Consider the following 13,666-nt stretch of genomic DNA (forward strand, 5'->3'; position numbering starts at 1 on the left):
TCCACTGGGTCACCTTTCATTGGGAGTTGGGTCAGGATTCAGAAATTTGCACGCATGTTGTGGGAGGACGCACATCCCGTAAAGCACCAGATGCTGCTGTGATACAGCACATAGATAGGTGTTTTCTCCTTTTTTGTTTTTGTAAAAGGTCTTTACCCTTCTGCTTCTGACCTCTGAATAGATCTTATATTCCTACAGTTTGAAGTAAGTATAATGAAAAAGAAAAGCAAAACTGAATGGGCAAAAGTGAAGTGAAGCTTTGCTCAAGGCCCAGAGGAAAAAAACAAAAAAAAGACATATATATGCACTTAAATCCTGATCCTTTAAAATGGCTTTGGCATCGCATATGGGCTTTGACTACTTTTGCCATGCTTAACATATCAGCTTCAGTGTCCGGTGCATGCATCTGGGAAGCATCATTGGAATTAATACCACGTTGCCGGATGAACAGAAAAGGCCCCGCTCCTTGAAGCCTCCGTGGTTTCTGTGCTCGTGCTGGAATCAGAGAACGAGGCCGTGCTCACAATCAGCCTGAGAGCATTTTGTAAACCTCATGCATCGGTACTCAGAGGCAAATCCAATTCAGCTACGAATTACATGCAACTTGTTGTACGATTAAGATGGTTAACATGCATGATCTGTGGAAGACCACAAGGCCATGTCATCTAAAACAAGCTGTCTCTGCTCATATGATCTGTTTCCAGAGGGGAAAAAGTGTATAATAAAGGCGAATGGCTGATTAGGAGACACTGAATCCTTCAAACACATCATGTGCATTACTCATCAGTGCTGCTGGGAATTGTACTGCAGGTCATTATTATACCATCTGTCCCCAAAACTTCCTTGGGATGATTTTTAAATTGTTTGGTAGAGGTTTTTGTGTTGTTTGATTGCAAAACTACAGCTAACAAATCCAAAGTGCACAGACACAGTTAGTGAGTGAGCAGTGAATCATGTGGTTTTCAGCCCTTCCTGTGGTAAAACTAACACATCTGCAGAATCAGAAGAGCTTAAACAAACAATGATGAGATAAAGAGGAGATGTGCAATGCACTGATTTGTTCACCAAGGTTTCTTTTTTCACATCTATAGTCGAAGCAAGATTAGACAGGAGAAAACAGTAACACCGCTTTATCTTATACTAACCTCTGACCTCTTGAAATGGGAGATTTATTCAAAAGTATTATACTAAAGCTGTGCTAAATTAAAAGGATTATGTTGTACTTAGTCTAGTAGATGTGCTTAAATCCATTGCTTTTTGGGAACTTTTTGCTTCTTAAATTAACGTTAATAAAAAAATTTTAAATGTAATGTTTCACTTTAGAGCCCTTAACTTCAGGTTTGATATCACTAAACACAAAATAAAAGCAAGCCTTTTAATGTGGGATTACTCAAAGATTCTTCACTTCAGCATCCTGAAGTAAATATAGAGTTCATGCCTGGCAAAAGTCAGCATATCATAATGTTTTAGTAACCAGCCGACCTCTGATGTCATTCCCCATTCCTCTATCCCTTGTTTCCTGCCACACCTTCTTTTATGCTTTTATTAGATTGCAGTAGTAGCGATCTAATAAAAGCATAAAATGTATCCATGAAAAACAATGATAACAATAATAATAATAATAATAATAATAATAATAATAACAACAACAACTTTATTTACTCTGTCCGTGCACTATCCTGTAAATGTGCTGTTAAGAACTGCATAACCAGGGATACATAGTTAAGCAGCAGTCTATAGTAACCTAAAAATTCACATTGAAAGTACACATTTGTCACTCTGGCAGGCTCCACTGCTTTATGCCCCACAGAAGACGAAAGTGTGTATGTGAGAATAAGAGTTAAGGAGGGAGAGAGAGACTCAAATGAATCTTCACCTACAACCTAAACAGATCCTTAAATTATGCTAATTTGAAGTTGGAGGCTTACCTCTGTGTTGTATAAAGCTTTAGTCTAAGTATGCCGTCTTGTGTTGCAAGCACTGTTCACTTTTCAGCTTGGAAGAGTGTCAGGGTCATTTTTCAATTTTGTGGTTTGTGAACAGATTACATTCTCTCCCCGGGCTCCCTGAGAGTGAAAACTGTCTGTGAGTATGTACAGGAGGGCGTGAGTTTGTGTGTGTGTTTGTGGCCCTGCTGTAGGTCCGCATTCATACACTTCATGGTCTTGATTTTCTCATGTTTACGCTCACGTTACTTACACCCGTCTGCAGTGATGGCTTCTCAGCATGCACCAGAGCAAGACCACTTCTTTCAATATACTGTAAGTCCTGCGCAACCAGAGATGCCAAGTTAAGCACCGGCCCATAAGAACCTCAAAATCCCTCAAGAATACACAACTTACAGACAGACAAGCTCCACTGCTTTGTGCTCTGAAGAGTATAAATTACATTTTGGAAACATAGCTTTTGCTGTCATCCAAGACTACTTACTGAGTGAGGTGAAGGACGTCGCTGATAATGCTGCATAATCTGAAAAATGCCTGGAGGGATGAACATGAACATGCAGACTCCTTTTCATAAAAAACTACTGCTGAGTTGTTGGAACATGGATGGTACATTTTTAAAATCACAAAAATAGAACTTGGGGCAATGGGTCCAGAAAATCCATGTTGTAGTAATAACTGTAATGCCCTTATTTGTGCTGAAGAAGACTGCTATTGCCCATCCAATATATCAAGAAGCAGTGAGAGAAAACTTTATTTTCCCAAATAAATAATTTGAAGTTGCAGAATATGCAGGGTTGTTGAACTTTGAATAATATTATTATTGTCACAATAAAACATAGGGATTAGTGCTCCATTAAGTAATTTAGGCTGCAAGTAATGATTATTTTCATTATTGATTTATATGCTGATTATTTTCTCAATGTACTGATTAATTGTTTGGTCTATGAAAAATGCCCAGAGCCCAAAGTGATGCTTTTTGTCTGACCAATAGTCCAAAGCATAAACGTGCTTTATTTTTACTGTCATGTTACAAAGGATTAAATCTGCACATTTGAGAAGCTGAAACCAGCAAATGTTTTCCATTTTTGCTCAGAAACATGACTCAAACAATTAATCGATTATCAAAATAGTTTCCAAATTGTTTTCTTTCCTAATCAATTAATTTGGCTTTTACATCTTTAGAACATCTTCTTTTTAAGTTATATTTTCAGTCCTTCAGATGTAATGCTCAACCAGTCTTTTTCATTTCATAAAAGAGCCTCTTATATTTAATTTAATTTTCCTCAGAAAAGGCAGGAGTAACACAAGACAACACTACAGAAGCACACAAGGGCCTTGATTGTTGCTGTGACTGTTGACAGACACAGTTTCAGGGATCAACTTAAACTGCAGACACTCTTTCCAGTCAACCACCCGCCTGCGCTGGATACAGCGAGCCAATTGTACAGAGAGCAGAACAGAACATGGCTTTCCAGATAGGAAAACTGGGAGATGTATATGTTAGTTCTGCTACTGTACTGTACATGTCCAACCACCACCACGCAGAGCCATTAGAGCCCACATTAAAGAGAGGGATCCGTTTTAGGTTGCACCTTGCCCACTGCTTAACCTAAACTCTGCTCTGCATGGGTGGCAGGGATCCTTCAGCAGCAGGTAATTACTGCTGTAACTCAGGATAACACTGGTGCTTACACTGGAGATTGGCTACATACTGAAAGCTTGCTGGAGCCAAGTGGCCACTATGAACGCCTCATACAGAAGCTTACATTGGAGTGCTACTGAAGTTATTAAAGTTACTGCCACCCTACAGCTAGTCCATTTATTTCAAGTCAAGAACCACAAGGTGAACACACAACTTGTCCTAGAAGCGTTTTTATTTTAAATCAACATCTGAGGCTGAATTCATTTAAAACAGCACTCAAGTCCAAGAGTTTGGGCGGGGGATTCCCGTCAAGATTGAGAACTTGTTCTATTCAGATGTTGTTGTTTGGCTGCAATATTCCTAGTTTTGAAAATGTAATTAATAAATAGATGAGATAATTACAAACGTACGCGGAACGTTCGCTGACGGTAGATTATTACAGTTAGAGCTGCGTAAAACCTGTGATTCATCATTTCCACAGAAGATTACAAGGCTGGAGGATCCTAGGAAAGCCCACTGATATCTCCACTAGGGTGTGTACCTTCACACATGTACTTTCACATCTACGCTAATAATTACGATTGTCTAAGGTGCAACTGTCATTCCTTCAAACAAGTATCCTTGCCTTTTAAGTTTGTAAAGACGTGTTGTGCAAGAAAACATTTTAATAGTTACCATTAAATTGTATTCAGATTTTAAGAGTTGCCCAAATTTAATTTCACTTATTACTCTTACTCAACCAGACTGAAACTGCATTCATTGCAAAGGCCTTAAAGGATCTCGCCCACGTGCCCCTATACACACATCAGACTCAGAAAATAAAGAGGCCTAATAGTAACAATCGCCTCCGCTTGGAGGCAATTAGTACATGCAGTGCCAAAACCCAGAGCTAAGACATCCAAAAATTCCTGGACGAAACCTTTTGGCATCAACACATCCCTATTGTACAAGTGTGTCTCTGTTTGTGTCTGTGCATGCCTGTGTAAATTCACGCTGAACGCCGAGTAGAGTACAAACATCTGCAACGGGGAGTGCAATTTGAAATGTAAACAATTAGAAATCAATCAGTCGCCCACACAATATGTGCGTGCCTTCACATGCCGAGGAGAAGCAGATACTGCAGAAGGTGAGGACAGAAGAGTGTGGGGATGATAGGGGAGGAAGAGGAGGCAAGGGTGCAGAGGGGGGAGGTTTCACCCATTAATCAAAGACATAGTTTTGGATGCTGTGCATGTGCAAAGCGACATGTGATAGTGTTGAATGCCAAAGGCGCAGTAATCTTAAACACATGGATTCCCATATTGCACGGCACCGTATATGCACATGCCAGCATGCAAATACAAACAACTATAGAATAACATGAGGGTACGCTGTGCAAGTGTCTCTGCAGAGGGGAGTGTGCGTGCAACAGTAGCCAGCAACAGACACACTACTGGCTGCATGCATTCACACATCCACATTTGTTATGTGGGTGTTGTGGTGAGGTCTTGTCCCTGGTGGTATTACCTCAGCAGCACCACTGCAGTACCCACAGTCCACTGGTGTCAGACCACATCAAGCAGGGGGAGATATTCACTGTGGCACTGTGAGGGCCAAGGCTTTACTGAACACATATGTTGATGGAACAAACACCGGGGTGAGAGAAAGATCCCCAGTCCAAAGCCACGTGGCTTTACACCACATTCACCAGCACTCAGCACTTTCTTCAAGAGTACTGGAGCCAATGCTCCGAACAGCACTTACATGTGCCAAACAGCAGTCAGCCAGCCAAAGCGAACAAGTCAAGAAGGCGAAAGTCTCCTAATTCACTGCTCGTCTATTCAGTCCTTATTTTCTTGTTTTAAATGCACAATGGACATCGTTTCTAGAGCGAAAAACAAACTATTGCCCTGGCTTGTCTCACAAAACAAATTTCAACAGAGTCAGGGTATCTCTCAGATTGCTGGCTATGCAAAAACAAAACACTGGCATTCATGGCTAACTGGCGTCACGAAAGCGGCTATTAACTCACTGTTTGGATCCAAAGTTTTCCAATCCAGCTACAGCAAGAGCAGCTTCACATAGAGGCAATGTTTCTAATAAACAACTCAGTCAATGTCAGTGCAATGTGGATAGATCCACAGAAGTTAATTTAAAGTCTGTTAATGATTAAATACAAGCAAAAACAATGATTTCAAAAGATGGTGATGGAACACATTGAGCTTTCTATTAAGACTGGATAGAAATGTGTGGGAACTGTATGAAAAATGATGCTTCAATACTAACAGCATGGCAGCATGCATGTTGATGTTCTTCTATCAAATCTAAATAAAAAAGAGACACAACTATTTCTGCATCCAGTTGCCACATAACCTGCAGAGATGCCAGGAGGTTACTGGTCCCAGTTAGGAAACAGCCTGGCACATAACACCTGTAAAACATTTAATTGTCAGTTATGCAGTTTGGTTTTCCCTTTAGTAACAAGGGGAAAGCTCTGCCCACTCATTATGCTAAGCTAAGCTGCTGGATCCAGCTGCACAGTTACCATACAGACATCTCATCTAACTCTCAGCAAGACAGCAAATGAGCTTATTTCCCAAAACGTCATATTATACTTTTAAAGGTACCCTGTGGTGTATTTTTGTCGACATTCACTTTTTTTTTTTCACAAAAACACTGTGTGTGTATTTAGTTAGTCTATTTCCTTCCCCATTAAGCATTGGCAGATTAGTTTGGAAGAATTTGAAACCTGTGTGGTTTATATCCATGTCCTCTCCTTGCTAGCATGTTTACTTGGTAAAAACTTTTATTCCTCCTTGCTTTGTTGGGGCATTACTATATTTCTAAGCATGTAAAAGCCACTAACTGTCAATCTGTGAAATAGCGTGACACCACAAGCATATGCAAGAGATTTGAGCAAGACTGGGACCCACACTTTAAAACTTTGCTCAATAGCACTACTTGTGGTCAAAAACTCCACGGGGAGGAAGCTAAAGCTTTAGCTTTAAGTGGTGTTAACATCAGGGGGCACAGCACGTAGTGGAAAAAAGTTTGAGTCTGAACATCCTCTCTGACTGCCAAAACTAACATGCCCATCCTTTTAATGAAGACAAATGAAGTGTTCAATTGTGCGAGACTGTTGCCCTTTCCACCTGGCGCAACATGCAAAACACAGCTGCCAAGCTAGCGTGCAGCTGAGCGATGGGCCTCTCTCTCTGCGAACTGCTGCTGCCTCGGCCACTGAGTGCTCCCCCTGCTCGCCACCCCAACTGGCCCTTGGCCCCACTCGCCCAACCCCAATTACTCCGAACCCTGACGCCCTGCCAAAAGGCAGAACCGTCTTGGCACTTGTTCACCCTGAAGGTTTTCAAAAAGGAGAAAAAATGCCCCTGACTGTTGCTGCCTGAAGTGCAATTGAGCATGTAAAAACATTAAGGCCCGGATTGCTTGGCATGTGATGAAGTGAGAGAGGCAGAGGGCAGGGAGGAAGAGACGTCTAACAAAACATCCAACATCTAACAAAAAGATGAGAGGGAGAAAAGGTGAGAAAATAAAACAACAGCACAAGAGGACAAAACCGTCATTCCATGAAACGTGTGAAGACAGGCAAAGTGGAAGTGTCCTCACACTGGGCCTCAGGTCATTACTGTAGAGTGGGGTTCTAATGACTGTCATTACCACCACTTAACTGTCACAACCCATAATATCCTGGCTGTTCCTGGTGTGGTTAACACAAAATGTGACCTAGAGCAGCAATCAGTGCATCCAGACCCTAAGTGCAGCATAAAATGTTTTACAGGGCAAAGGAACTAATTATAAGTTCTGTCGACTTTTTTAAGTCTATATTTCTTCTACATAAATAGTTTGTGTGTCTTTACTTAGTGTGCACAGCTTTTTAAAAATACAGTTATTATTGGAGACCAAGTAAGGTCTTGCAATGTGACCAAGTACGTGAGTTAATGTTTTTGTTTGTTTGTTTTTTAATCAAAGCTGCACTAATCAATATGTCTTACACTGACAACTGATCAAATGACTGTTGACATGACATATGAAAGGTTCACCTTTGACCAAGCCACAGAGAATTATCTCTCAACTTTGCATTTTTCTTCAGCTATACAGAGCTTTTTAGCCTTTTTTAGCTTATTGTTTTGGTATTCCTTTCTCACCAACCTTGTTTCCAGCTGCATGCAAAGCGCCAACAAAGGAAATGTACGCTACCTGTCCAGCAGTGGAACATTTAGCTATATTAAATCTCTCTCAAGAATTGGCAGACAGCAGACTAAATATTGCACTTAGAGTCATCAGGTGGCCAGAAACACAAGTCCAAATAAATGGTGCAATGTCTACTGGATGTGTAAACGTAACCGTTTCCCTCTGAGTGAATCTAGTGATGCAGCATTAAAAAGAGAATCTAATGTTACTGTTGTTTAGATGTATTAGTTGTTTAGATGTATTGTTTCTGTGACAAAAAAGTGAGATAAATATGTTTTTCATGTTTAATTTGACAAGTCTAAAATGTTTTGTGATTTGGCAGATTGTCATAGAGTAAACACGTGTGTTTGAAGCTAATAGCATACACGGAATAGCTTATAAAGTGACTGACGTCAGGCCTGCTGGTGGGGAACTTCTCTATCTCACAAATACAACTAGAAACTGACACACACACACATACACACACACGCAGTCATCTGGTAAATTAAGGATCACCTTTCAGTAACCCACTTTAAAGTTGCCTGTTGACAGGATGATCATATTTGCCGTCTAGACAGCAGCTGACTGAGGAGACAAACCGTGTGGTGTGTGTCTCTCTCTCTCTATCTCCTTCTCCTCTTTTGTCCAAAGGCTGTTTCTTTCTCTTCTAGACCAAATCTCCATTTCACTTTCTAACAGTGAAGAGAAGAGTTTACAATACTTGCTCTCTGTCCTTTCTTTCTTTCTGTCACCCTGTCAATCAGCCCGAGGTTGAGTGGTAGCTGCCACCTGTGCATTGCCTTTGGAACAGAAACTTCTCGAGAGATTGAGTTTCAAACTCCTCTTTAACATTTAAGGTTTCAATTTTCCAGAAGTAAACAATTACAGACTAATTCTCTCTCTGCAGTTAAATAAATCTGATAATTCAACAAAACTTATCGAAGTGTTTGTCACCATTTTAAAACATATTTTACAGGTTTTGCGAGACTTACAGCTCTCTCTCTCTCTCTCTCTCTCTCTCTCTCTCTCTCTCTCTCTCTCTCTGCAGCAGATCACACTAACATGCTGGAAAATTTCATTCATGGCCAAACAATGAGTGGGAATAGTTGTAGCTAGATTTATGAGCAGCTTTTCTGTTTATCTTCACAGTCTTACTCATTCAGTCCTGTAACAGTGAAAAAAAAAAAAAAAAAAGACTTTCTCAGACTCAACATTTGAGCCACCAGACCCCCCGCACACTTTGATTCAGGAACTTCTCAGCCCAATAAACTTATTTAATACTTGTTTATAAGTGCTGACATTGTTGAAGATCTACAGTATGCTTGCCATCGTATAATAAATATGGGTTAATTTAGAAAGGTATGTTAGACCTTAGCTGTTTCAGACAGCTCTATTCCATCGAAGGAGCTTGTGCTGAGGCTGCCAGGAAAAACACTTTCCTTTGGAGAGAACAATTCATCTGTGGCCCTCTTGGGGGATAGGGGAAAGGGTGCTGGGGAGGTCAGTCTTATTGCCCACCAACCGACCCTGGCACATGCTCATGAAGTTAAACAAGAGAAAGAGAATACACTTTGAGATCTGCGTCCTGGGTTGCTTGCTAATTAAGCTGCGCTTGTCTTGGCTTCGAGTCAAGCTTAATATTGAACCAAGATCCAACATAGAACAGTGCTACAGGCACACAAAGACCGAAACCAGCTGAGTGCTGAAAGGAATCACAAGTGTGGCTCCTGGGAGTCTGTAGGCTCCTCGTGTGAGGAGATGTTAGCATCATACATGTAGCAAAAGTAAGGAACACCAATCAGTCACTTTTTCTGTTCTATCACTCACATACGTATGAGCTAATACTTGTGGACTTTTACACCCAGTTTAACTGCTGATAATTGTCTTCTGACCCTGAACATCCTGTAAAAGTCATCCTAGATTCTGTCATTCATCTTAATCTCTCCTGTGCTGTCATGTTATCAGATTTCAAAGCTTTCTTTTATGTTTCTTACAAACCACACAGAAGTGAACATCATAGAGCACATTAACAATTTTAAGGCTGAAATTACATCTTAGTCAATTAGCATTTACTTAAAGGAACAGTTCAACATTTTGGGCAATATTTACGTGCTGATGACAAGACCACCTCTCATGTCTGTGAATTAGGCATGAAACTAGAGCCAGGGTGCGATTAGCCCAGCTCGAAGACTGGAAGCATGGGGTGAACAGCTAGCCAGGCTCTCTCCCTCAACTCCCAAAGAAAGCTTAATCGCTTTCTGGTGGAGAGTTAGATGACAGGAACATTAAGTATAAGGCTACAGCTAGCAGGAAGTTAGCTTAGCTTAGCACAAAGACTGAAAATTGTTCAATCCATCAAAAAAAAAAATTACATTTTTTTTTACAGGGAGTTGTGTGCTTGGGAGCTTGGGAGTGCAACTATTGCTTGACAAACAGCAGTTGATCTGTCTTTCAAGTACAGGGTTTCCACTGGTTGCAGCCTCACTGCAACAACATGACTCAAGGACGTTATTGTGCCCAGCTGTCGCTGAGAAAGAAATAGCTACACCACAAGACGCTACCTAAAACCACAACTACTTTTTAAATTGCTGTTTGAGAGCAGATTAAACAAATTATGCAATGTGTTAACTGGTAAGCTTTTAACAAGATGCGAGGATAAACTGTCCCCTGGCTCTGCTTCGTATTAAACTTGCTCCTCTCATCTAATTCTTGGAAAGAAAGCAAATACCTGAATGTTTTATTATTCATTTAATTTGCAGTAAAATGAGATGTTATGTCACTACCAGTGCACCTTATTTCCACCTGTGTGTTGATGGCAAAAATCATGCAACCAGAGTCATTCGAATGAAACCAATAAAGAGTAACTGAGGCTTTGATGGCATGAATACAGTATGTGGGAGTGGATATATAAATACCCTTTCTGTAATGTCTGGTTTGAAAATCACTCAAAAACGAGCTGATGCAAATTCAAAAATTTGCTTGAGGTCAGAGCGTCATAAATCTCCCTGCTGCTTGGGTTCAATATGAAATCCAAATACTGTAGACATAACTATTTGTGGTTTCTAACTACAGTACTGTAAGCATGTATAACGGCATTTAAATTCTAACAGAGTTTTTATATGGTTTTTCCATAAAGTCTGCCTTTGGGATATAAAAGAGAAAGTAAAAAGAAACGTAAAACCAAAATTAATTTTCAAATATACATTGTTTTATGATACTAGGTAGGACAAAGTTAACACGAATTAGACTTAATAAAAAAAATATTTCTCTGAAAGGAGTGTCCAGAATGATCTCTGATCCCCTCCTAAAACTGAAAATGACCTCTGCCCACCATCACTGATCTGAAAGGCTATCCTCTGCATGTGAATGTTTGCATTAGCCCCTTTGATCCTACTTTAAAATCTGATGTCGAGTTCAAGCAGATCTGTTGTTTCAAAGGAAATGTCACAGTATTTGATCAGCGTTCAGAGGGTGTGAAGGTCAAAGGATGATTTACTCAAGCGTGAAAGCTTGTGAAAGGTCATATACAGTATGCGGGTCAGTGCATATGAACCACAGTACAGTCAGTTCAAATGCACAGCAAATAGAAAAAGTGCAACATTAAAATTCACCTCAAGCTCGCGATGATGTAATTCTGTTCAAAAACCTTTGATCAATTTGAACGGATTCCTTGAAAACTGAGCCGCGACCAAACTCATCACACAGGAATGATGAGACAGGCAAGCATTTCTGCGACAAACGCAGCTCAACCCACCCTCCCTCCCACCCATTGAGATAAAATATCTGGGTGAGAGATCGGCTTAAAGAAACTGCTACGTCCAGCACTCATGTCTCATCAAAGGCGATGACAGAGTGGGAGTAATGTGATGCAAAAAAACCCACCCCACCCTGGAACGTGCAACATGTGCGTGTGTGCGTTACCATGAGTGTTAAGTGTCCGTGTGTTTGCATGTGCTGCCCTGTTTCACATCAAGCTACGTCAGCCCAGTCAGATTACACCTCCACTCCCAATGTCCCACAATCATCATTCACTTGCATTCATTACTAAGGTGTAATATGGCTGATTTTTCACTCCTCTGGTGTGGTGTGGTTATGTAAAGACACTGCAGTAGATTTATTGGCTGATTTAGTTTTATCTGACATTGCAATTTATTTTTATGTAAGTTATAAAAGAGAGAAAGTTGGAAAGGGGGTTTATGTTTGATATTAAAACACAGACTGGGGGAATTCACCACTGTGTTAGTACAGTAAGTGCAGTGTTTTCTGATCAGGCACTCACCGGGTCTTCTGGTTTCTGGCTGCTGTCATGGAGAGGCTCTTCGGGGAGGTGGTCTCGTCGAATCAGAGTGAATTCTCTGATAAACACTGCATCCCCATCGCTGGCCCATACTGCAACCTGAAAAATGAAGATACAGTCACAAGCGTCCTGTAAGTCCAGACAGTCCCTCAATCACCACTTCACACAGTGACTCACAAGAGGTTTGGAGGTGTGAAAGTATGCAGAACTCTCTCAAGTGCTCTGTTTTTTCATTCCTCGCACAACTACCTTTGTAATTTTTCATGTGAACATGGAGAAACCATGAGCACAGAGTCAGGTTTGAAATCTGTGGCTTAAAAGCGGTATTTAAGTCACAAGAGGTAGGAAGAATTTCACAAGGTTGAAGTGGGACACTGCTTGATTACATGTGAAGTGAAGTGGGGATTCTTCAGTGTAAGGTTACATTAAAAAGACAAAAGGAACCAGATACACTATATCAGAGCCCAGTGATGCAACACACGCTTTGTTATTCATACCATACTGTTTCCACCAGACCATGCTCATTTCGCCACTCCACTCTGTAGCAATAGTGATGGTGGGAAATGTAAGTAAAGTGTAGTAAAACTGTTTTTACTATTTCTGTTTGCAATTATTTCCTAAACAGATTGTTTTTTTTATTTCCTTTTGGTTTGTACTCTTAACTGCAAATCCATCCTGATGAGGGGAATCATTGCAGGCTCTGGAGGAATTCAGAGCACAAGAGATCTGATATCAGAAGACGTACTAACCCACCTCTTCAGGGAGATGGATAGGGGGTGAGGGGCATCTTGGATAGGGCCCATTAGCAGCACAGCAGGGCCCGCATTCTCGAGGATGCACAAATTCACAGAGCAGGGGCCCTCAGCTGCTCTCCGTGGGTCATAAACACCCTGTAACGACCCAGGTCAACTGCCTGCCTCCTGGGCCTGTGCCAAGGCAGCGCAAAGCAGAGCAGGGGATGTGGGTCTGAGGTACTTGAGGTTCTTCACAATGTAGGGGGTTGCAGATCTTTAGTTGTGGGGAGGCAAAAAAAATAAAAGTGCTGCTAAGCAACTGCAGCAAAACTTACACCACCTTTTTGTGGGAAAGACCCACAGAGTGGACTCTTAAATAAGACAAATCAAATCTGGTCTAAAGCCCCACACTCAGCACTGCTTAGCCGCAGTCACTTATGCTGTGGAGGCATCTGTAACAACACATAAGTCACTGCAGTAAAATGTGGGCAAAGCCTCCTCGGATGACCACGATCATAATGTACAGGAACATTTTTGTTGGGTATGGATCTGCAGATGTTGCAGCTGTTGGGCCACATGTTACATTTTGATTTATTTGTTTCTGAAGATGAATAAAAGATACAAATTTTACATTGGACCACTTATAATTAGCTACCTGAAATGTGACTGTGTTTGGGGGACGAGGGTCATTCAGGAATGAGGTGAATAAGTATGAAAACTCTTTTTATACCTGTGAGAAACTGGTAAAATACACAATGGGAAATTTAATACAAATTGTTTCTCAGATTGTCTCAACATTTTAAAGACCTCCTTACTATATACCCCAGACACTTTAATGCATTTAGTATGGGAAACCAAATAACTGATATGAGAGAGT

The 13,666-nt window shown here is 40.9% G+C and overlaps 1 protein-coding gene across 5 annotated transcripts in view; it reads right to left on the reverse strand.

The window, feature by feature from the left end:
• LOC139621305 (ADAMTS-like protein 1) overlaps positions 1–13,666 on the reverse strand; it is a 102,465-nt gene that overhangs the window by 54,118 nt on the left and 34,681 nt on the right. For all 5 annotated transcript variants that reach the window (XM_071477659.1, XM_071477654.1, XM_071477656.1 and 2 more), the window contains one exon: positions 12,038–12,154. In XM_071477659.1, the coding sequence (XP_071333760.1) occupies positions 12,038–12,154 (117 nt within the window). The remainder of the gene's footprint in view (positions 1–12,037; positions 12,155–13,666) is intronic.

This window comes from Trachinotus anak, unplaced genomic scaffold (genome assembly GCF_046630095.1).
Source record: "Trachinotus anak isolate AG129_WGS33_773 ecotype Australia unplaced genomic scaffold, CSIRO_AGI_Tana_v1 ptg000005l, whole genome shotgun sequence".
Lineage (NCBI taxonomy): Eukaryota > Metazoa > Chordata > Actinopteri > Carangiformes > Carangidae > Trachinotus > Trachinotus anak.